The following is a 24,634-nucleotide window of genomic DNA, read 5'->3' as shown; positions in this document are numbered from 1 at the left end:
ATGATGGGAGGTGAAAGGCACTTCTTACATGGTGGCAGCAAGAGAAAATGAGGAAGAAGCAAAAGTAGAAACCCCTGGTAAACCCATCAGATTTTGTGAGACTTACTATCACGAGACTAGCAAGGGAAAGACTGACCCCCATGATTCAATTAACTCCCGCTGGGTCCCTCCCACAACATGTGGGAATTCTGGGAGATACAATTCAAATCGAGATTTGGGTGGGGACACAGCCAAACTATCTCAGTCCCTTTTTCCATTTTCAAAGGCAGTAAAGTTACATCTTGTTGGCCTTTCTGCTATCACATTGCTTTCTCTGATTCTCCTCTTCTGCCTCTCTCTTCTACATTTAGGAAACCTTATGATTACATGGGGCCCGCCTGGGTAATTGAAAACCATCTCTTTGTTTTAAGGTCAAATGATCAACTACCTTATTCCCCATCGACATGTAAAGTAGCATATTCAGAGGTTCTGGAAATTAGGATGTGAACCTCCTTGAGAGGTTATTATTCTGCCTTCCATAGGCATTGAGATATTACTTTTTGATTTGTTAACACTTTACTAGAAAATGTTATGGAGATGGTATTGAATGATTCTCTCTAAGGTGTCTTTAAATCCATGATAAATAATCATGTATTTGGAGTGAGGTTCTGCTGGTAGACAAAGGAACAGAATAGATGAGGTCCCTTGCACACCTTGGTTTTCTGAGTGTTGAATTTATAGTGATGGCAGTAGAAGAGGAAATTGACTTTCTTACTAGTGGATATTCAGTAAATTTCGGTATGTGAATGTTTTGTTTTAATGAGCACCCACTTCCTACAAGAGAAGGACTCAAATGCTATAGGAAAAAGAAATGTGAAAAAGACTTGTAAGAGACTTGCTACAGAGGGGAGGAATGAAACTAGAATTTGGCATATAACATGATATATTGTAAGCCTATTAGATAGTAATTATACATATTTTATATATTATGACTATATTATTCACATTATAAGTACACTAAACTTGTCTTAATTATATTATTAGTCTGCTAAAAAGTTTAATAAGATGGGTCAAATGAGTGAGAAAACCAATTGATTGTACTCATGAACAGATAGTGTAATTTTCAGTTATTGATTAATTGAATTGAAGCTGTACAGGTAAAATAAGTTTTTGAATATTCTTATTTATTATTCTCTCCATGGATATTGCAAAATGCAATTATTACTAGTTTGTAAATATATTTTTTTCTTCTCAATGAATGAGAACAACACTTAAGTTTAAATTTTGCATTACAGTTAGTTTTAAAATAGGGCTGTTACCATTTTTTCCTGTTATTTGAGGACATCTGATTTTTGATAAAAGTGTCTCCTTTGCTCCATAAATCACAATTATAATAATAGATAATTGTTATACATCAATGTTAATAGGCAAGAAAGAAAGGTGAAAAATTTAGTACTCAGTGAGTACATAACAATAACTTGAGGCTTCAGAATGTTAACGTGAAATAAGGTGAGAAGTTCAGCCTCCCTTTCTTTTCAAAAATGGGCCTATTTTAGGGAGGTATGGCTTTGTGAAAAAGTCTAGACAATCCTGACCTGAAAAACCAAATTACTGCAAGTACAACTGAAGTAGCAGGTAATCTTGGGTTATGTGTCCACAACACTCATTTGTATCTGTGGGAATGTTTTGAGCTTAAAATTGCGGCACTTGTTCAGAATTACGGAAAAATGAACAACCATGTTTGTAGATATACAGCTGATGGAGACTCTGTGCAGATGATTGGATATTGTATTAGTTTATTCTCATGCTGCAGATAAAGACATATCTGAGACTGGGTAATTTGTAAAGGAAAGAGGTTTAATTGACTCGCAGTTCAGCATGACTGGGGAGGCCTCTGGAAACTTACAATCATGGCGGAAGGGGAAGCAAACATGTCCTTCTTCACTTGGTGGCAGGAAGGAGACATGCCAAACAAAGGGGGAAAGCCCCTTATAAGACCATCAGATCTTGTGAGAATTCACTATCACAAGAATCACTATCACAACAACTCACTATCACAGTTATGGGGGTAACTGCCCCCATGATTCAATTACCTCCCACCAGGTCCCTCCCATGACGTGGGGATTATGGGAACTACAATTGAAGATGGGATTTGGGTAGGGACATAGCGAAACCATATCAGAGATGAAGGCTTAGAAATTCTGCAATTGGTCACTCATGGCTGAAAAGAAGTACCAGTGAAGCATGAAACAGGAACTAAAGAAAGCTGAAGATTATATTCATAGCATGGCAAAGAAACCAAGACAAAGGCAAAAAGCCCTGGACCTTCACTTTTAGAGGCTTTTCCCTTTATCTTTCCTGAATAAGGATTTTACTGTAGTTATACTATATATTATTAGTATTACTATTCCAACTTGTGTGTATAATTAAGTTTGAGTTAATTGGTGAGTATTCATTATGTGTCTTTATTTGTTATTGTCTTTATAAATTCTCTCATAAAAGAAGCCCTTCAAGATTTATTGAGAGAAAGTAGTATAATTGGACCTGACATTTGCTGTCACCAACACATTGCCCAGAGTGGGTCCCAGTTTCAGAACAGAATCTATTCCCTTTTTTTGACTTCATATCACAAAGTCATCCCTGTAAACACACATTTTGAATAAATAGATAAACTCTAGAATTGTTTTCATTGTTCTAAATTATCGACAGCCATTTTGTGACAAAGAAATGAGTTTTTATGCATTTAAAAGCATAAGATACTCCCACACTACATGCAATTAATTTTCCTTAAAAGATAAACAGTAATGATTCAAATTACCAAAGCCTAGGACAAAATGAGAATGATCTGGCTTACAGCTACAAAAAGAGCTCATTGCTTTGAAGGTTCATCAAGTTATTGAATGTAACTATAGAGTGCACTGGTAACAGTAACTAAAACAAGAGCTTACTTCATGTTATTAAGACCAAACATCCCAGATGAATAGGCCATGAAAAACGAATGCAGCGGAACCAGAGATAAGCAAAAAAAAAAAGTCCTACTTTTGTCTCATTACCCATTAAATACAGCTGGGGGAGGGAAAACATTTTTTTTTCAATCACACTGTATCTTGTATAACTGGTGCCTTTGGGTCCACTGATGGAGACAGACTATTAGGCCGGTATGATAACATCATGGTCCTGCATTAATGTGAGCAGTGAGGTAATTCACAGGATATTGTATTACTGCATAGTTTATGAATCATACACATTGTAAGACCTCTAGAAGGCTGGATGTTATTTCTTCTTCCTGGGCAAAAACCTTATATGTACCAGAGTATACTATGTACCGGAGTATAACCTGGTCTTTTGGTTTAGGATCTCCTTCAGGACAATGACTGTATTTTATTAATCAGTGTATTCCCAAATCTTGCTCAGTGGCTGGCATGTTGTAGAAACTCAGTAATTGTGTGGGAAGTAAATGAAAGAGCATAATGAAAATACTCTAGACTTTGGTGTTTCATATCCTGGACAGAGAGAGGATGAAGGAAGAGAGAAAAATGAGCATAATTTTGGCATTTATTACTACCAGGCTCTTTTAATGATCTCTTATGTAATCTTTCAACATCATTCCACGGTAGGTTTTCTTTTGATGCACAAATCATGGGAGAAGAAATAAAATTTCAGAGAAGTGAAATCTATTTTAACCAAGGTCAGCTGGGAAAAGGTAGAGCAAGAACTCAAATATAACTACCCTTTAATTTTTTGTCAATACTCTACTGACTTGTGAATTAGAGGTAAGATGATAAAAAGAGTATAAACAATGTTAATGTGTGTCTTTTCCCTCACAAAGATGATTTCTTCTTGAAGTTGGCTTAAAGGTCGCTATGGATGTAGAGAGTAAGTCAAGGAAGTGCTTGTTGCAGGCCTGCAAACAAGCTTAGTTTCAGGAGAAAATTATTGAATGAAAGAAATAAAAAAATAGGGCAATATAATTGTATTTACATGACCTGGAGACTTTATTTCCAGTATCTTTTCAATGTGCTGAATCATTTACTCATCCTTTCAAGTTTTAGATAAGCCCTGGTTATTTCTTTATGTGATGTTAATCAAAATCAGATCTAGAAATCTTAAAATTCATCAAGTGAAACTTACAGAACACTTGTTAAGTGGGTTCTCTCTCTCTCTGTCTCTCTCTCTCTCTGTGTGTGTGATATCTACTATTAAGAATATGACAAGAGACAAATAAGTGTCTTCATTAAGAGTTTAATTTGAGGAGGTTATTACCTTGGTTTGTCTCAAGGTTAGAATAGAGTCAAGCCAATATGCTGTATCTTCAATATTTTTGATTGTATCAAATGAGTATTGATGTCCATAACAATGACCCTCAATCAAGATACTGTACTCAGTCATAAGAGGATGGATTTATGTTTCATGCTTCCTACTTACTATTGTAAGAAACTGCATTCAGATCAGAAAGAGAAATGTTCAGAATCAGTGGGTGAAAGAAGAGTTGATGATTAACTGGAAAATCATTTAATCAAAAATACCCCTTTCATAAGCATTTTTTTTTTTTTTGAGATGGAGTCTTACCCTCTTGCCCAGGTTGGAGTGCAGTGGCATGATCTCGGTTCACTGCAACCTCCGCTTCTTGAGTTCAAACGGTTCTCCTGCCTCAACCGCCCAGCAACTGAGGCTACAGGTGCACGCCACCATCCCCAGCTAATTTTTGTATTTTTAGTAGAGATGGGGTTTCACCATATTGGCCAGGCTGGTCTTGAACTCCTGACCTCGTGACCCACCTGCCTTGGCCTCCCAAAGTGCTGGGATTACAAGTGTGAGCCACTGTACCCGACCACCAGCATTCTTATTTAGTCTCACTCTGTATGCTTATAAAAAGTATAAGACTACCTCTTTACAGCCAAGTATATTTAAAATCTAATTAGGACAGGTTGCCTTTTGCTGCTAATATAAGTGGTGACCATATAATTGAATAATTTCCATCCATTCTTTCCCGTCTTGTAGGGATATAAGAGAAGCAAAATGTGCTGACTCTCTTCGTTTGTTATGAGAAGAGGCGGAAAAATGAATATTTGATGTATGCTTAGCATTTTGTTAAGCTTTTTTTTGTTTATAAAACTTTCATATTTCATATGTTATCTCATTCAATTTGTACAACAATCTGATTATGTAGGTAACATGTTCATTTTATCAAGTTCCAGCCCTCCTGGAGCTTATATTCTAATGAAGGCCAGCAGAAGATACACTGGCAAGCAAATAAATATATAATACAATGTCTAGTGATTATAAGTGCTGTGAGGAAAAATAAAGCAAGATAGGGAGGTAGAGAATGAGAGGGGGCACCATTTGAGCTAGAGAGAAAGTCTATCTGATTGTTGCTATTAGGTAGATGTCAGAAGGAAATGAGGGAGCAAGCCATAGAGATACTAAATGAGGGAAAGAACATTCCATGCCGAATGAACTGCAAGTACAAGTGTCCCGAGGCAGGGGCATGCCTGATGTGTTTGAGGAACAAGAAGGCAGCCAAAGAGGCTGGAGCTGTCAGCCTGGAAAAGAGGGGTAGGAGAGAGAGATTTGAACCTAGGTCTGACTCCAAACCTATGTACACAAATGCTCCCCTCAATCTATGAATTGGGGGACAGTGTAGCAATTAGGGAAAGATTAGGGGATTCCAAATAGCCCTAGGCTTTGCAACATACACTGTGAGTAATGTAGGAAATCACAAACAGAACCGTAAAATGTTTTATTGAAGGCAGGATTATGTAGTTTGGCCTTTAGGATATTGGAAGCTGTGTGTTTGCAGATTCCAACTACACAGGGCAGATCCAACTAGAAACAGCAGTGACATGAGAATGTTAGTGATAGTTACCCATGTTGAACTCCATGTTCCAGAAACTGTTCTGTGAGATTTGCATATATTGAACCATTTATTTCTTATGACAACCTCGTTGTACTCATTTTACAGATAAGGGAACTAAGGCACAGAGATATTAAGTAACTTGCCCAATGTTATGAAGTTTAGGTTTGAAATCAGCCTGCCTGACTCTACATTCTGTAGTCTTAAAAAATGGAGGAAACAGAAAAAAATGTAGAGCAATTCTTCTTTTATTCTTTTTTTTATTATTTTTTAACCCATTACTTTCCTGAAATATAGAGCAAAGATTGACAGGTGAGCTACCAGAAAAAGCATTTACTCTTATCCCTCTGAAGAATATGAAAGGAAGTTGGGAGAAATGAGTTAAAGAGAACAGTGAAGATCCACTTTTAGTCAAAGTATTTTCTCCTTTCAGTTTCCCTCTGGCTGATGACCAGGACAAAATGAGATTAACCAATGAGAAACAGTATTGTGCAAAATTAGGTCCTCAATAAAATGCTCTTTATATATGGGTAAAAAAGCTGTTTCCTTTTTTTTTTTTTTCCTTTGAAACAGGGTCCTGCTTTGTTGCCCAGGTTGGAGTGCGGTACAATCATGAAGTTCTTACTTTTAAATTAAGCAAATTCTTGAAACCTGGGTCAACTTGATGATTATAAGGTATTCATTCCGTACCTACTCAAGGATTAAAAGGAGCCATGAGAAAGTATAAATCTGTTTTGTTATTGCTATTGATATTTTAAAAATTTGTTTGTGTATTTTATGTTTTTCATTAGCCAAGGCTTTTAGATTAGTATCACTTGCAAATTGGCTGCTGAAATATGCCAGAAGCATCAGAATAAGTAGTTTAAGATTATATTTGTCAACCTTGGTAGAGATTCATCGATGATATAAACACGCATACACACTCACAGTTCCTAAGAACAACAACAAAAAACACATGTCCAGAAATTCTGAAGAAACTCAGTGATGAAATGTAAAACTGTTCATCCAAATATGTAACTGATTTTAAACAGCCACTCCATTGGAGAAGGGTTCCCAAACTTGATGGCTATCTGAATCACCTGGAAAACTGTTTTTTAAAAGAAAAAGCAGGCTGGCTGGCGCGGTGGCTCCCACCTGTAGTACTAGAACCTTGGGAGGCTTAGGCGGGCAGATCGTCTGAGGTCAGGAGTTTGAGACCAGTCTGGCCAACATGGTGAAACCCCATCTCAACTGAAAAAAAAAAAAAAAAAAAAAAAAAAAAAAAAAAAACAGCTGGGCATGGTGGCAGGCACCTGTAATCCCAGCCACTCAGGAGGCTGAGGCAGGAGAATTGTTTGAACCCAGTTGGTGGAGGTTGCAATGAACTGAGATTGCACCATTGCACTCCAGCCTGGGCAACAAGAACGGAACTCCGTCTCAAAAAAAAACAAAAAACAAATAAAAAATAGGCTACTGGATGGACTATACCATGCCTGTGAACTTGCTATCTCTGTAGCAGGCTTAGGAAAACTATAGCTTGAAAAGGTCCTCAGGTGATGTAGTTGATAACCCAAATAATGATAACACATTTTAATTTATTTTATTTTATTTTACATTTTATTTTTTTCAACTTTAATTTCAGATTCAGGGGGTACATGTGCAGGTTTGTTACAAGGTATTTTGTGTGATGCTGAGGTTGAGAGTACGGTTGAATCCATCATCCACATAGTGAAGTGAGCATAGTACTCAAGAGGTAGTTTTTCAACCCTGGCCCCCTGCCGCCTCCTCCCTCTACTAGTCCCCAGTGTCTACTGATTCCATCTTTATGTCCATTTGTATCCAATGATTAGCTCGCACTTGGTGAGAATGCACAGAACTTGGTTTTCTGTTTTTGTGTTAGTTTGCATAAGATAATGGCCTCCACCTGTATCCAAGTTGCTGCAAATAATATGATTTTGTTTTTTTATGACTGCGTAGTATTCCGTGGTACATATGTACCACATTTTCTTTATGCAGTCCACTGTTGATGGGCACCTAGGTTGATGCCGTGTCTTTGCTAGTGAGGATAACACTATTTTAATAACCATTATCTATGATTCTTGGTGGTTCTCGGTGTTAGCATATATCAGAATCACCTGGAGGGCTTGTTAAACCACAGCTCACTGGGTCCCATCCTCTGGATTTTCTAAATAAGTACACCTGAAGTGTGGTGTGAGAATTTGCATTTTTAACAAGTTTCCAGGTGTTGTTTCTGCTTCTGATGGTCTGGGCATGACAGTTTAAGAACCCCCTCAGTTATAAAAACTTTACAGTAAGAGTGAGGAGGGTGTAGGAGAGATGAGTATCACCACTTTGAGTCTAGCCACAACAACAACCTGGACTCCATGGTACAAGATGGAATCATTGACCAGTGAAGATAAAACAAATACCGTGAGTAAGACATTATTGCTCTAAGTATAATTAATTCAGTTGTTTGTGGTTTTAGTGAGTTTGTGAATAATGCACTAACCAGGGGCAATATTACATTATACAAAGCCGTTTCTTAGCTGACTACCAACGTCTAAAATCTAGTTTCATGAGATTAGAAAAAGCAAAGTTGGGGAAGTACTCTTTTATTCAAGGAAGAAATCAGATATAATGGCAGACATAAAAAAAGGAGATAAGGAGACGTTTCTCAAGACACAGGAAAAAAATAGAGAATTACCTCTGGGATTAGGTCTGGAAATTTTTTTTTGTCTTAACGCCTTAGTAAGTACTTTACAACTGTTAGTACAGTGTAAATCACTCAGTGTTCTTAGATCCTAAATTGTTCTGAGAAAGAAAATGCCAAGCTAATAGGAATAAAGTCAAGGAAGCTTTTCACAACAAAACCTGTGAGGCATCTATATAATTTATGGGGTGCAGTGTAAAATAAATATGCAAGTCCCCATATTCAGAAGTTAAGAATTTCAAATGACAACAGCAGAACATTACAGCATGGGGCTCTGCGCAGTTAAACCAATCTCATGCCCCAGAAGCCAGCCCTGGGTATAATCAAGAGAGTTTCAGAAGATTGGAGTTAGATTTGAGTTCTATCCCTGACACGCTGTATCATTATGAGTGACCTACCTTATCTCATTGCTTGTGAGTTTCTTGATATGTACAGTCTGGAGAATAATCCTTATCTTGAAAATTTATTGAGAAAAACAAGTTAGGTAATATGTAAAAGTCCTGGTGGTAGTGTGTGGTATTAGAACCTCAAAAAACCCTAAAAAAAAAAAAAAAAAAAAGTTGCTGGGGCTGAAGAGATTATTTATTTTCCCAGTATGGGTGTCATTTTGCAAATTCTTATAAAGCTGATTAAGTCCTTAAATGTTTGTTGATTGCCTATAATGTGTTAGACATTGTCCTAGGTGCTGGGCTTACTGCTCTTTGTGCAGATCACAGTCTAGTGGGAGACACAGCCAATAAACAAGTAGATGAAACGTAATTGTGAAATACAAAAATTGCAGTGGCATAAAATAACTGGTGCAAGGGGTATAATATTAGAGGGAGGCCAGGGAAAGCTTCTCTGAAGAGGTTATATTGAGGCTATTATAATCTAAGGGTGGAGAAAGATCTAGCATAGGAAGTGCATTCCAGGTAGGAGGAGCAACATGTGCAAACTATCTTGAACAGTAAAGACCTTGGCATGTTTGAGGAACTAAGAGAAGATCAATAGGCTGGAGCCAGAGAATGAGGCAGAGTGCTAGGGGATGAATTTAGGGAGAAACATGGGGCCAGATTGTGTAACCCCTTATGGGTCAATGTCTGGAATTTATTCTATGCATGATGGGAAACCATTGAAGAGTTTTAAATAGGAAAATGATGTGAGCTTATGAATATTGCTAAAGTGTCTCCAGATGCTTTGTGAGGGAAGAGTTGGAAAAGGTACAAGAAAAGAAGTGAAAGGTTATTGTGGGGGAAAACCTGGTGAGAAATGATGATGGCCTGGACCAAGCTGGTGACAGTGGAGATGGGAAGAAATGGACTGATCTTCTACTGTATTTTTGTGGTGGGTGCAATTGAATTTGCAATTAATATGCATGTGGGTGTTAAGAGAGGCAGATGAATCAAGAATGGCTCCTATGTTTCTGACTTAAGCAACTGGGTGGATGGTAATATTTAGATAAATTTTGAACATGTGGGGAGAAATAGGCTTTGGAAGAAAGCCAAAGGTCAAGTTTTGAACATGCTGATTTTGAGATGGTGGCAACAAATTGGTGAGGTCAATACATGTGACTGGAACCCAAAAAGATGTCCCAGTTAGAGCTAACCTGGGTATTAGTTTATGGGTGATATTAAAGCCCATTGATACATGATGTCAATTAGGATGATAGTACATAGAAAATAAGGGGGTCCAGGAAACAGCCTTGTGAATTTATTTAGTAGAAGAGCTAACCAGGGAAACAAACTAAAAAGAGAGACATTTGTAGGTAATTATATCGCAGAGGCCAACAGTGGAAGGTCTTTCAGGAAAATAGTGATTAAGAGGGTTGAATCCTGCTTAGAGAGGTCCAGAAAGGCGAGAATACTAAATAGCCCATTGCATCTGGCAATATGAATTCTTTGTGAATTTGTCAAGAGCAGTTTTACTATAGTAACAGGGACAAGAAGCCAGACTGGAGTAGGCTGAGGAATGAATGACAAGTGAGGTCATAGAGACTGTGTATACATTCAATCTTTTGGGAACTATAATGTACAAGGGAGCAGAAGAAATGAGATGGGCAACTGGGAGGTCCTATGCCATCAAGGTACTTTTCCTATTAATATGAAAAATACCAGGGCATGTTTCTGAACTGAAAGAAATGATACCATCTAGAGGGAGAAAATGATGGTGGAAGACAGGGAGACACCTATAAAATACAAACTGAGAGAAGGCCATATATATATACACACATATGTGTGCGTGTGTGTATACTTATATATGTGTGTATATCCACCTTAAATTTCATAGTTCCAAAAAGGCATAATGCACTTTGTTTTCTTTTATTTCTAGAAGAATATAGATATTGTTTACCACCCACAACTTTCAGTAATGAGCATAAAATATTGAGAGAAAACAAAGTTAAACTGCTTTCATGGCGCCAGGCTTCAGTTTGGGAAGACTGTTTTGTAGAGAATGGTGAGAGCAAATTACTCTCAGTAAACAAAGGAATGGTTACTCAGAAAATGCCAGCTTTCTTCGTTGCTTAATGAGATGTTTGCTTCTTTTGGGTGCAGATCACATTACAAAATAGTCGCAAAGAAGATGAACCCTGAAAACAAAAATTGCAAATTTTGATTGGTTTTTAGAGGGTAGTTCTTTAAAAAACAATTATTATTTAAGGAATTTCTAACTTTCAGTGGATCTTTCCTATTTCTTATAATGTTTTCAGTCTAAAGTTATGTGTCAAAAAGTGGAAATCTGCTACAAACATAAAAAGTGAATTTAATGTTAACGAAGGCAACTTGCTCACAGCAGGAAATGCAGTTTTACTCCAGAATTTTTCTTTGATGAGCAACCGGTGATAGACTGAAATGGAAGTGCTGGAAATGAAGCAAAACTCTTACTAATCAGCTATATAGGGGATTGTCATAGAATACATGTGTCAGTTTACTGGGCCTAGACTTACAGAAGGTTTTGCATTGTCGATATTGCATCTTGATGTGGTGATATGAGTGTGTGGAGTTTGTAAAGGTCACCTCTTACTGGGTCTGTGTGGGGAGCTGATAAGGTCAAAGTTTAGAATTAATTCTTAAATCTCCACTGAGCAGAAAGATATCTAAGTTGCTATAATATATAGTTGTCTTAAAGGTCCAGAGATATTGGAAAATAGAAAATATGTGTTTTGTCGGCTGACTAATTTTCAAAGGATAACTGTAAGAAACCAAGCATAACGATATGATAGGAGTTTAGTCAAATGTGTCTCCTTTGGAGTTTTCTTTCTTTTTTTCTTTTAATTTCAGCAATCTTGGAAACATTTTTCGTTCATTTGGAAGTTTTTGTATAAGATCCATCAAGTTATATTATTAAGTATAAAGAAGTAGTGATTATCAAACTATTTTGTAAAACCTCAGGTTTTCATAAAATGTCTCTTGAGACTCCTTGGGAAATTAGGCACGTGGTCAAGGGGGCATCGCTCTTTGCCAGTGGGCCTAACTCAGTAAGGAATAAAAATTGAGGGGTCTGAAATGTGGAAAGGTCCCTCCAAGGTAAAGGAGAAAATCATTGTCGTAAATGACACATGCAAGTGGCATTGCTTGCTGTATCTATTTATAACTGTATAGATAATCTGTCACATTTTCCTATTTTCCTTCAGCGTCTAAGACACTATTTTCTTTTTCATATTTTTCTTTCAGTATGCTGTCAGAATAGTCATGCCGTCTTCATAAGTTGGTACTCATATTATTGTATCTTTGTGTTGTCGGCCACTGCAGGGAAAGAAAAATAATTTTCCTCCTACCCGTCTAAATTCTGAGACACCTGAACAAGTTAACAAGAGAAAACCAAACGGAAGTTTATTAACATGTATATTTCTTATATTCAGGGGAGAAAGGGAAAGAAGAAATCTCAAAGACTTGGCTTAGAACTCTGGCTTACGTAGCATCTTCAACAAAACCAATTTATTTTAGAGAAGTGACAATACAAAAGAAAGGGACATTAAGTCTCCAGGGATGGCAAATTGTGGGAAGATAAACTTAGTCATGTGTATATAATGATGTGGTCAATGACAAACCACACGTATGACACCAGTCCCATAAGATTATAATAGTGAATTTTTATTATTCCTTTTCTGTGTTTTGCTATGTTTAGAAGCACAAATACATACCACTGTGTGACAGTTGCTAACAACGCTCAGCACAGTCCCATGTTGTACAGGTCTGTAGCCTAGGAACCATAGGTTGTACTGTATGGCCTAGGTGTATAGTAGGGTATCCCAGCTAGGTTTGTGTGAGCATACCCTATGATGTCTGCACGAGGACAAAATGATGCATTTCTCATTACGTGACATACGACTGTATATGGGAAACTAATGGTAGGTTGATAAAGACTAGTAGGTATGGTTTGTGGTGTGGATTCCTCTGGTGATGTCTCCAGGCTGATAAGGGTCTAAAGTCATCTCTAGGGAGGAACATTTTATTTCCTGGTAGAGAAAGGAGGAGGGACACCTTTGTAAATTTATGTTCTGCCTTTAGGCAAATAGAGGGAGGAAAGATTTCTTCCTCTTTTTTAAAATTTCAACTTGTATTTTGGATACAGGGAGTGGATTGGTGGTTTGCTATATGGGTATGCTGCGTGATGCTGAGGTTTGGGGTGCAATTGGTTTTGTTATCCAGGTAAAAAGCATAGCACCCATAGTTATTAAACCCACACCCCCTTCCTTCCCTCCCACCTCTAGTAGTCCCCAGTGTCTATTTTTCCTATCTTTATGTCCATGTTTATCCAGTGTTTAGCTCCCACTTACAAGTGAGAACATGTGATATTTGATTTTCTATTTCTGTGTTAATTCACTTAGGATAATGGCCTCCAGCTGTACCCATGTTGCTGCAAAGGACATGATCTCTCTCTCTCTCTTTTAAATATAGCTGTGAGAAAGCTTCTTTTGGTATCTGTTTCTCCTTGCCTTTGATTCAAAATAATCCTTATGCCAAAGTGGCATGTTTTAGGGTGGCATATTCTGCTAGCTTTCTCTTTATTACTTCCTTTACACATTTCCCGCAAACATGATCGTGAAAGGAGGGATTTATGTAAGACAAATCCATCATGGTTAAGGACTCTGAGAGGGAAGTGGTCAACAGAGAAAGTCCATGTAGCATCCTCAGTCTCAGATGTATCTTTGGTCATCCCCTAATTCTCTTCTTTTCCTGTCTCCCTCATAACAGACTTTCCATCCCCACCATGCACCTCATGATATCTCAGATCCCAATTCCCCTCCCCTTATGAGGAATAACAGAACACAAAGACAGTAATATTTAGGAAGGTTTAAAATAGGAAACTGATGAAAAGTATTATTTAAAATGAGGTATAACAGAAAACTTTAAATCTGAATGTATAATTGGACTGTGACTGGTTGATTATTAATAACATAATTCATAATTTGATTTAAAAGAATAGTTATGTTGTACTTTATCGAACAAATCTTAGGATTTTTAATGTTCAGAATGTCAGAATTATACCTGAAATATGTATCTGAACCAAGGTAAGATCACAGTTATTATTCTGACTTTTATTATAGAGCAGGAATTATCAGTCTGATATATTATGAGAAGGAAATAAGCCAAATTGAGATGATTTATATCAGAACCCTTTTTATAGTGGATTTCAACTGTTTTAATTGTGATAAAATGTGCATAACTAAGATTTAACATTTTAACCATTTTTTTTTTCAATTTTATAACTTTATTTGATGTATTTGATGATCAGCAATTAGTTCTCATCCACATTGACTGTCTGTAGATTTTTGAAAGTGGTAACAGGTACATAGGTAACCAAAGTGTAGAGCTTATTTGGTGAATCTTCATCCTCATTACGTTTTCTGGACAGCCGCACACGGATTCGGTATGGGACATTCCTTATTCCTTTGGCCCAGACAGCTTTGTTGAGCCTGGTATCAATGCGCACATCTGGAGTTCCCATCTCCTTCATGGCAAATTTCCGAATCTCTTTGAGTGCCCGAGGGGCACGCTTCTTGAAGCCCACTCCATGGATGCGCTTGTGAATGTTGATGGTGTATTCTCGGGTCACCACCTCGTTGATGGCAGAACGGCCCTTTTTCTTCTCGCCACCCTTCTTTGCGGGAGCCATTCTGCCGGGTCCAAGTTAGAAAGCTTAACCATTTTTAAGTGTACAATTTAGTGGTATTAAGTACATTCTCATTGTATCAGAACTTCTCAGGAAACATGGATTGTGATATGCATCTTTGGTTACAAATTTTTCTTGGAAATTTTGGTTTTTCTATTTTGTTGTTACCTCATTGTGAAAGTTAAAGTAAGATAATTCAAGATTTATGGCTAAAAGAAATTAACTGACTAGATACTTGACTGATATTTCAACTTCCTTAAGAGTAAATTATCTCACAACTTTGTTTCCCAGGCAAAGAGATATCTCTTAATTTACAAACAAACAAACAGAAATGCCACTAATAAATATGGCATCTTCTGCACATTTGAATAAATTTCTCAGTCTTAAAGCATCTGAACAGCCATTTGATTTCTTCGTCCTTTGGGGGAAATATGCTTTTTTTAATGCCAAAAAATAGGGCCTGCAGAATAAACAAATATTATCCACATATTGCTACTATGATAATTATTGTACTGTGTTAAATCCTAACAAGGCCTTTTCTGTTTACTAGTCCTATAAATTATTTTGGAAGAAAAATTGCTCTAGTAAGTAGATACAGTAGTGGGAGGAGCAAAACCTATAAAAGCTCCAATATTTTACATTTTTATGATAGTTTTTTAGTTTTATTTTCCTCAGGTTTGCATTCTCTACTACGGATTTTCACAGTTCCTCTTGAAGTTCATGTCACAGTAATGAAACAACATTTGTTAGGTGCCTTATGGTTTTCAAAGCACTTACATGTATTTATATATAGTGTATCCTTTGAGCCTTTTAGGAATCCCGTTGAGACAAAGGGACATCCTCAGTTGAGTTTCATAGATTGAGATATTTAACTTTCCTGATATCATTAGTGATGACTGATTATTTCCTGACTGCTCAGGACCTTTCCCATTTCCTCATAATACACTAATATCCCCTCCCCGTTGATGGGATCTGCTAGGACTGCAATGAGGTAACCACCAATCTCTGGTCATGTGGGCAAGGATGAGACCAGAGCATAGGCAATTAGAGGCTCCCTTTTGGAATGTGAACAATCAGGCTGCCAGAGGTTCAATTCTGCTTCATCTCAACAGGGACGTATCCTGATGAGATCATTGGTATTGAGAGAAGTGCTGAACTTCCCACTGCCTTAATCCAGAGCTGCCTTGGTTCCTGTCTTTTCCAGGTTCTTGAACCTCCTGGAGAGTCTGAGTCCCTGATATCCTCTCAATAAATTCCCTTTGGTTTGTGTCTCCCAGAATCTGTTTCTGTTGCTTGCTACCCCAAAACCAGCACAAAGACATTCCCATTGCCAGTGTGGTAGAAGTTGGTGCTTGGACCCAGATATTCCAGGACTGATTATGTTTCATCATGCTGCTATTATTATTATTATTTTGAAGCACGCTATTCAAGCTAAATTAAAAGCAACAATTCATTTATCCTTTAAAAAATGATTTTCAATTTCTCAAATATTTATTCCTGTCCCTTTTACATTTTCATGTTCTTCTCACCAAAGTCTTTAGTCTTTTAAAACTTAAAAAATCATCAACTTTAAAAATTTACTTCCATCAGGTGTTTTGCCAGTGACAGAACATGACAAAGAAGAATGATATATCAGGTACAGGCAAATCATTCGTTTTAAGAGAGAATAAAGATGGATATACAATTATTTGATGTTTGGCTTTTGGAATAATCATGTCTTCTCCTATTTTATGAAGTCATTTTCTTAGAAATAGAGTATTTCTAGTTTAGAAGTCTACACGAAATAATAAGAGCCCAGAATGGTGTACTCTGTAATATTTCCATTTTCTTGGCACTTATTTCATACCTTTCTCAGACATGTTTCCATTAATTCTTTCTGGATGAATTTTTATTTACTAATTTAAATTAGTGCACTAATTTAGTGGGATTATGAGATAATATTTTGGAAGACCAGTTATTCATTCAGTTACTGTTGGGACAGGCATTGTGCTAGCGTATGTGCATGTGCCTTTCAACAAAATAGTCACTGTTCTCAAAGATTTGAACAGTAACTTCATAATAAAGGATATGTAGCTAGTCAATAAGCACATAAAGAGATGCTCAATACCATTAGTTTATCAGGGAAATACAAGTTAAAACTGTAATGAGATATCACTATACACACAATAGATTGGCTAAAATTAATGATTGACACTGCTGGTGTTGGCAAGGATGTAGAGCAATTGAAACTCACATGGGTTGTTAATGAGAATATAAACAGGTACAAACATTTCAGAATACTTCAGAAAACAGTTTCTCATAAAGCTTCTCATAAAGTAACAAGTACATACCATATGGCCCTGTGATCCCAATGGAAATATATGGCCACACAGACTATCACGTAAATGTTCTTAGCAGCTTTATTAGTAAGAACCCCAAACTGGAGACAACCCAATGTCCATTCATAGATAAACAAATGAATTGTGGTATATCTCTACAATGAAATACTCAGCAATAAAAAAGAATGAACCATTGATACATGTAACTACATGGTTAAATCTTAAAATATGCTGAGTAAAGAAACCAGACACAAAACAGTACATATTGTATGATTCTATTTATATGAAATGCCAGAAAAGACCAGTCTAAATCAGAGGGACAGATAGGAGATCAGTTATTAGCTAGGACTTCCCTTAAATTGGGAAGAGGTAAAAGGAAACTTTTGGGGTTATAAAACTTTCTGTATCTTATGGTGGTAGTTTCACAGGTGTATAGTTTTGTCAAAACTCATGGAAATATACATTTAAAATGGGCACAGCTTATTGTATGTAAACCATACCTCAGGAAAGTTGACATAAATTTAGGTGAATAGTATCCCTTAAAAATCTTATTTTGTACGTCATATGTTAATGTGATTGTACCTAAAATGAAAACATAAGGCATTTTACTGGTTATGTTTTTAGAAATAGTGTTTTTTTGGCAATTTTAAACATAATTCCTTTTCATCAACAGTGATATAAGATGGAAAAATTATCCAGGAAACCAGCTATATTTTCTACTTACAGCAAACAATATCTTATTTTAATTATGCAACAATAATTAGCCTTCATATCTTTAAGCAGCTTGTGCTATTAGTTTGGGAAAACATTAAAACAGCAAAACTATCATTTTAGGTGGTGAGAAATTGTCAACCAATCCAAACTAGTTTATCAAAATAAAAGTAATAGTAATTTAAAATATTTCATTCAACATTTGATTGTATATTTTATAACATTTGTAAGGAAAAACACACTAACATATTGATGAACTTTTCTCTGTTCTCATAAGTACCTATTCTGATTTATATTACTAAATCTTCTCCACTGATTTACAACTTTTAACAGGTGCCAAATCCCAAACAATGCTTTGATACTATAGGTTAAATTACCAGGCCTTCTTTTTCCTTTGTGAAATACAATACTATTAAATATTCATTTATTGAGAAGGGCAGTTCTGAGCCTCATTGTCAACTAATGGAAAGTAAAAAAAATTGGAATATTATAACAAGATTACTTTTAAAATGTGTTTTCCCAATGCCTCAGGCAATAGTAGAAATTCAATATTTTTCTATCATCCATTCTTGTAATACAATTTTAGAGTGAATGTTTTGGAAATCATCTCACATTTTTTTCTAATACTATTTTACTCTTTGTGTTTTATATTTTATAAAAATCTTTGTACCATAAATCTAGAGATAAATCTATAGAGACTTTTAGAAATGGGGACCACACTAAGAGTCTCTTAAATGCTCATCCAGGGGGCTGGGTATAGAAAACTGTCCCATTGAGTCAGCGATAGAAGGTAGGTGAAACATTTTATAAGCGGAAATTAGTCAATTTTCCATGTTAAGGATATAATGGTCATATAAAGCAGCTGAAATTTATAATTTCTCAAAGTCTGCTTGCAATTTTCTTATACTTCTGAAACTTACTGGATGATTTATTTCCTTAAAAGCATATCTTAGTATTACCCAGTGTACTGCTTTTATTTATGATGTATGAAAAGAAGTTGTTCTCATTAGGTTATTTTTATCAGATCTAGATAAATAGAAAACTATATGTATTTAAAGAATAATATTAATAAATAGACAATATTTAGGTCTATCATATTTACATCTAATCATGACAGTATTATTTTCATGTGGCTAATATAACAACCAGCCACAAACTGGGTAGCTTAAGACAACAGAAGTTTATTCTCCTACAGTTACAGAGGCCAGAAATCTGAGATTAGTCTCACAGGCAGAAATCAAGGTGTCAGGAGGGCCATACACTGTCCAGGAGAGAATCTGTTCCTTGTCTTTTCCAGTTTCTCTTGGGCTATCAGCATTCTTTGGCTTGTAGCCATATCACTCCACTCTCTGCCTCCATGGTCATTGCCTTCTCTTCTGGATGGTCAAATTTCTTTCTGCTTCTCTCTTACAAAGACACTTGTGATTGAATTTTGGCCCACTCGGATAATCCAGGATAATCTTCCCATCTCAAGATCCTTAACTCAATTGTATCTGCAAAAATCTTTTTTTAAAATAAGATAATGTTTACAGGTTCCAGAGATTAGAACCTCATATCTTTAAGGGCCATGATGCAGGCTGTTATAATGACCTTAAAAAATGAAGTTTACTATTTTAATTTATTGCTCTTTTCCTGTCACCTCAAAGCACATATGGTCTTCCCTACACGTTTTTAATTTAAAATATTTAGTCCTAAAGACTGAGTATGTTGCATAAGACTGTGTGTGTTGTAATTCACAATAATCATACGAATCTTGGGATTTCTCTGCTTCATGAGTTAGTATCATGTCTCTCCAGTAAGCTAGTAGAGATTTTGAACACAAGATCTATGTGTATCTTATACCATATGTCATGCACCTGAGAATTTCCCTGACAGTACCAATTTATAATATTTAGTCCTATTGTTAACTACTATATCTATTGCATGTTGAATTTTTTGACTAAAATATGATTACTGTAAACAGGCCATCTGACAGAATAGATCTTAATGATTTTAATAGAACTGTTCAAGGGAATAATGGCATTTCATTTTGTTCATATTAGTTCTCTGTCTCTCACATCTTTTTTCCTTTGTGAAAGGAAGGAAAAAGGTAATCAATGAATAAGCTCTTAAGAGAGTGGTGATATAAAATCTGTTTCACAACATCGAATTATGACAACCTATTATTGTTGTTGTGATGAACTGATTCTTGTAATAAGGTATTGATGTGGCAGAAATAAAATCCATCCTATTAAAATTTTATTTCCATGGTCTCTCTTAGATACTGGCTTCTGCCCTCAAATGGTATAATCTTTCTTCATCTTAATAGTATCTTTTAGCTTTGTAGACCACAGGACATGCAGCTTGTGTGAGAAAAAGGTTATAGCTGCCATAAGCATTATGAAGAATGGCACTACACTAAGTGCAATACAATGGTATAAATTAAATTTTGTTTTTACATAACAGTTAAAAGGTTATGGTTTCATTTAGCCTTGTGAATATTACAAAGCAAAGAGTCATGCTTGGGAAGTCATTTTTAGATTAATGTCAATAACTGTGGTATAAACCAGTGAGGAGATAGACATGCTCAGAGTCTTAGTTTGTTTTATGTGACTCTAGCAGAATACCCAAGCCTGAGTAGTTAAAACAGAACAGTAATGTATTTTTCACAATCCTGGAGACTGGGAAATCCAATATTAAGGCATCCAGCAGGTTAGGGCCCAGTCTCTCTGCTTCCAAAATGGCACCTGAATGCTAAATCTTCCAGAAGGAAAGAGGGCCATAACCTTGCATGGCAGAAGCTGAACTACTCCCAGCCCTTTTAAATAAGGGCATTAATCCATTAGTGAGGGTGGAGCTCTCTTGACCTAAATACCTCCCAACACTGTTGTAGTGGGAATGAAGTTTACAATACATGAGTTTTGGGGGGACATATTCAGACCCTAGTATTCAGTAAGCACTATTCATTGAACAAATATAAAGAAACTACAATATTAAGAGACTTGCTAAGGGTATAGTTTTGGGGACCTAACTGCCTATGTACAAATCCTATTGCCATTACTTATCTTATGACTTTGGGAGTCACTTAATTTCAACTAGCAGTCTGTTTTCTTCCTACCTATAAAAAGAATAATAGATACTTTCCATATTATAATTTTGAAGATTAAATTAGATGAGGTACATAAAACACTTAGGACTTCCTCATGCTAAATACTCAATAAATATGAGTTATTCATTTTTTAAAATTTCATTTTTTTATTATACTTTAAGTTCTAGGGTACATGTGCACAACGTGCAGGTTTGTTACATATGTATACATATGCCATGTTGGTGTGCTGCACCCATTAACTTGTCATTTATATTAGGTATTTCCCCTAATGCTATCCCTCCCCAGCCCCGCACCCCACGACAGGCCCTGGTGTGTGATGTTCCCCACCCTGTGTCCAAGTGTTCTCATTGTTCAATTCCCACCTATGAGTGAGAACATGCAGTGTTTGCTTTTCTGTCCCTGCGATAGTTTGCTCAGAATGGCTTCTAGCTTCATCCATGTCCCTACAAAGGACATGAACTCATCCTTTTTTATGGCTACATAGTATTCCATGGTGTATATGTGCCACATTTTCTTAATCCAGTCTATTATTGATGGACATTTGGGTTGGTTCCAAGTCTTTGCTATTGTGAATGGTGCCACAATACACATACATGTGTATGTGTCTTTGTAGTAGCATGATTTATAATCCTTTGGGTATATACCCCGTAATGGGATTGCAGGGTCAAATGGTATTTCCAGTTCCAGATCCTTGAGGAATCACCACACTGTCTTCCACAATGGTTGAACTAGTTTACATCACCATCAACAGTGTCAAAGTGTTCCTATTTCTCCACATCCTCTCCAGCACCTGTTGTTTCCTGACTTTTTAATGATCACCATTCTGACTGGTATGAGATGGTATCTCATTGTGGTTTTGATTTGCATTTCTCTGATGGCCATTGATGAGCATTTTTTAATGTGTCTGTTGGCTACATAAATGTCATCTTTTGAGAAGTTTCTTTTCATATCCTTTGCCCACTTTTTGATGGGTTTGTTTGATTTTTTTCTTGTAAATTTGTTTAAGTTCTTTGTAGATTCTGGATATTAGTCCTTTGTCAGGTGGGTAGATAGCAAAAATTTTCTCCCATTCTGTAGGTTGCCTGTTCACTCTGATGGTAGTTTCTTTTGCTGTGCAGAAGCTCTTTAATTAGATCCCATTTGTCAATTTTGGCTTTTGTTGCCATTGCTTTTGGTGTCTTAGTCATGAAGTCCTTGTCCATGCCTATGTCCTGAATGGTATTGCCTAGGTTTTCTTCTAGGGTTTTTATGGTATTAGGTCTAACATTTAAGCCTTTAATCCATCTTGAATTAATTTTTGCATAAGGTATAAGGAAGGAATCCAGTTTCAGCTTTCTACATATGGCTAGCCAGTTTTCCCAGCACCTTTTATTGAATAGGGAATCCTTTCCCCATTGCTTGTATTTGTCAGCTTTGTCAAAGATCAGATGGTTGTAGACGTGTGGTGTTATTTCTGAGGGCTCTGTTCTGTTCCATTGATCTATGTCTCTGTTTTGGTACCAGTACCATGCTATTTTGGTTAATGTAGTGTTGTAGTTAGTTTGAAGTCAGATAACGTGATGCCTCCAGCTTTGTTCTTTTGACTTAAGATTGTCTTGGCAATGTGGGCTGTTTTTTGGTTCCATATGAACTTTAGTTTTTCCCCATTCTGTGAATAAAGTCATTGATAGCTTGATGGGGATGGCATTGAATCTATAAATTACCCTGGGCAGTATGGCCATTTTCACGATATTGATTCTTCCTTTCCATGAGCATGGTATGTTCTTCCATTTGTTTATGTCCTCTTTTATTTCTTTGAGTGGTGGTTTGTAGTTCTCCTTGAAGAGGTCCTTTACATCCCTTGTAAGTTGGATTCCTAGGTATTTTATTCTCTTTGAAGCAATTGTGAATGGGAGTTCACTCATGATTTGGCTCTCTGTCTATTATTGTTGTATAGGAATTCTTGGGATTTTTGCACGTTGATTTTCTACCCTGAGACTTTGCTGACATTGCTTATCAACCTAAGGAGATTTTGGGCCGAGACACTGGGGTTTTGTAAATACACAATAATGTCATCTGCAAACTGGGACAATTTGACTTCCTCTTTTCCTAATTGAATACCCTTTATTTCTTTCTCCTGCCTGATTACCCTGGCCAGAACTTCCAGACTATGTTGAATAGGACTAATGAGAGAGGGCATCCCTGTCTTGTGCCAGTTTTCAAAGGGAATGCTTCCAGCTTTTGCCCATTCAGTATGATATTGGCTGTGGGTTTGTCATAAATAGCTCTCATTATTTCGAGACACATTCCTTCATTACCTAGTTTATTGAGAGTTTTTAGCATGAAGGGCCGTTGAATTTTGTTCAAGGCCTTTTCTGCATCTATTGAGATAATCGTGGTTTTGGTCTTTGGTTCTGTTTATATGATGGATTATGTTTATTGATTTGCGTATGTTGAACCAGCCTTGCATCCCAGGGATGAAGCCAACTTGATTGTGGTGGATACGCTTTTTGATATGCTGCTGGATTCGGTTTGTCAGTATTTTGTTGAGGATTTTTGCATTGATGTTCATCAGGCATATTGGTCTAAAATTCTCTTTTTTTTTGTTGTGTCTCTGCTAGGCTTTGGTATCAGGATGATGCTGGCCTCATAAAATGAGTTAGGGAGGATTCCCTCTTTTTCTGTTGATTGGAATAGTTTCAGAAGGAATGGTACCAGCTCCTCTTTGTACCTCTGGTAGAATTCAGCTGTGAATCCATCTGGTCCTGGACTTTTTTTTGTTTGGTAGGCTATTAATTACTGCCTCAATTTCAGAGCCTGTTACTGGTCTATTCAGGGATTCAACTTCTTCCTGATTGAGTCTTGGGAGAGTGTATGTGTCCATGAATTTATCCATTTCTTCTAGGTTTTCTAGTTCATTTTTGTAGAAGTGTTTATAGTATTATCTAATGGTAGTTTGTATTTCTGTGGGGTCGGTGATGATACCCCCTTTATCATTTTTATTGCGTCTATTTGATTCTTCTCTCTTTATTATTGTTGCTAGTGGTCTATGTATTTTGTTGATCTTTTCAAAAAACCAGCTCCTGGATTCATTGATTATTTTTTTTAAGGGTTTTTTGTGTCTCTATCTCCTTCAGTTCTGCTCTGATCTTAGTTATTTCTTGCCTTCTGCCAGCTTTTGAATGTGTTTGCTTTTGCTTCTCTAGTTCTTTTAATTGTGATGTTAGGGTGTCAATTTTAGGTCTTTCCTGCTTTCTCTTGTGGGCATTTAGTGCTATGAATTTGCCTCTACACACTGCTTTAAATGTGTCCCAGAGGTTCTGGTATGGTGTCTTTTTTCTCATGGGCTTCAAAAAACATCTTTATTTCTGCCTTCTTTTCATTTTGTAGCCAGTCATTCAGGAGCAGTTTGTTCAGTTTCCATGTGGTTGTGTGGTTTTGAGTGAGTTTCTTAATCCCGAGTTCTAATTTGATTGCACTGTGGTCTGAGACACAGTTTGTTATGATTTATTTTACATTTGCTGAGGAGTGCTTTGTGGTCAATTTTGGAATAAGTGCGATGTAGTGTTGAGAAGAATATATTATGTTGATTTGGGGTGAAGAGTTCTGTAGATGTCTATTAGGTCTGCTTGGTGTAGAGCTGAGTTCAAGTCCCGGATATCCTTGTTAACTTTCTGTCTCGTTGATCTGTCTAATGTTGACAGTGGGGTGTTAAAGTCTCCCATGATTATTGTGTGGGAGTCTAAGTCTCTTTGTAGGTCTCTAAGGACTTGCTTTATGAATCCGGGTGCTCCTGTATGGGGTGCATATATATTTAGGATAGTTGGCTCTTCTTGTTGAATTGATCCCTTTACCATTATGTAATGGCCTTGTTTGTCTCTTTTGATCTTTGTTGTTTTAAAGTCTGTTTTATCAGAGACTAG

General features: G+C 36.6%; 2 protein-coding genes across 6 annotated transcripts in view; one reads left to right on the top strand and one right to left on the bottom strand.

Moving 5' to 3' along the window:
- The window catches only part of TRPM3 (transient receptor potential cation channel subfamily M member 3), a 931,696-nt gene that overhangs the window by 11,444 nt on the left and 895,618 nt on the right, over nucleotides 1-24,634 (top strand). The window lies entirely within an intron of this gene.
- Nucleotides 14,201-14,638, bottom strand: LOC108530286 (60S ribosomal protein L31). The gene has a single exon (XM_017873092.1). It carries the CDS (start codon nucleotides 14,616-14,618, stop codon nucleotides 14,241-14,243), a length of 378 nt encoding a protein of 125 aa, XP_017728581.1. The 5' UTR covers nucleotides 14,619-14,638; the 3' UTR covers nucleotides 14,201-14,240.

The sequence above is a fragment of the Rhinopithecus bieti genome, unplaced genomic scaffold (assembly GCF_001698545.2).
Source record: "Rhinopithecus bieti isolate Rb0 unplaced genomic scaffold, ASM169854v2 scaffold_7648, whole genome shotgun sequence".
NCBI classification, from domain to species: domain Eukaryota; kingdom Metazoa; phylum Chordata; class Mammalia; order Primates; family Cercopithecidae; genus Rhinopithecus; species Rhinopithecus bieti.
The sequence above is the reverse complement of the archived record's forward strand: the minus strand, read 5'-3'. Positions and strand labels throughout refer to the sequence as shown.

What these genes read in the sequence shown, in the direction of transcription:
- LOC108530286 (XM_017873092.1), bottom strand. Translation starts at nt 14,618, where the DNA reads ATGGCTCCCGCAAAGAAGGGTGGCGAGAAGAAAAAGGGCCGTTCTGCC.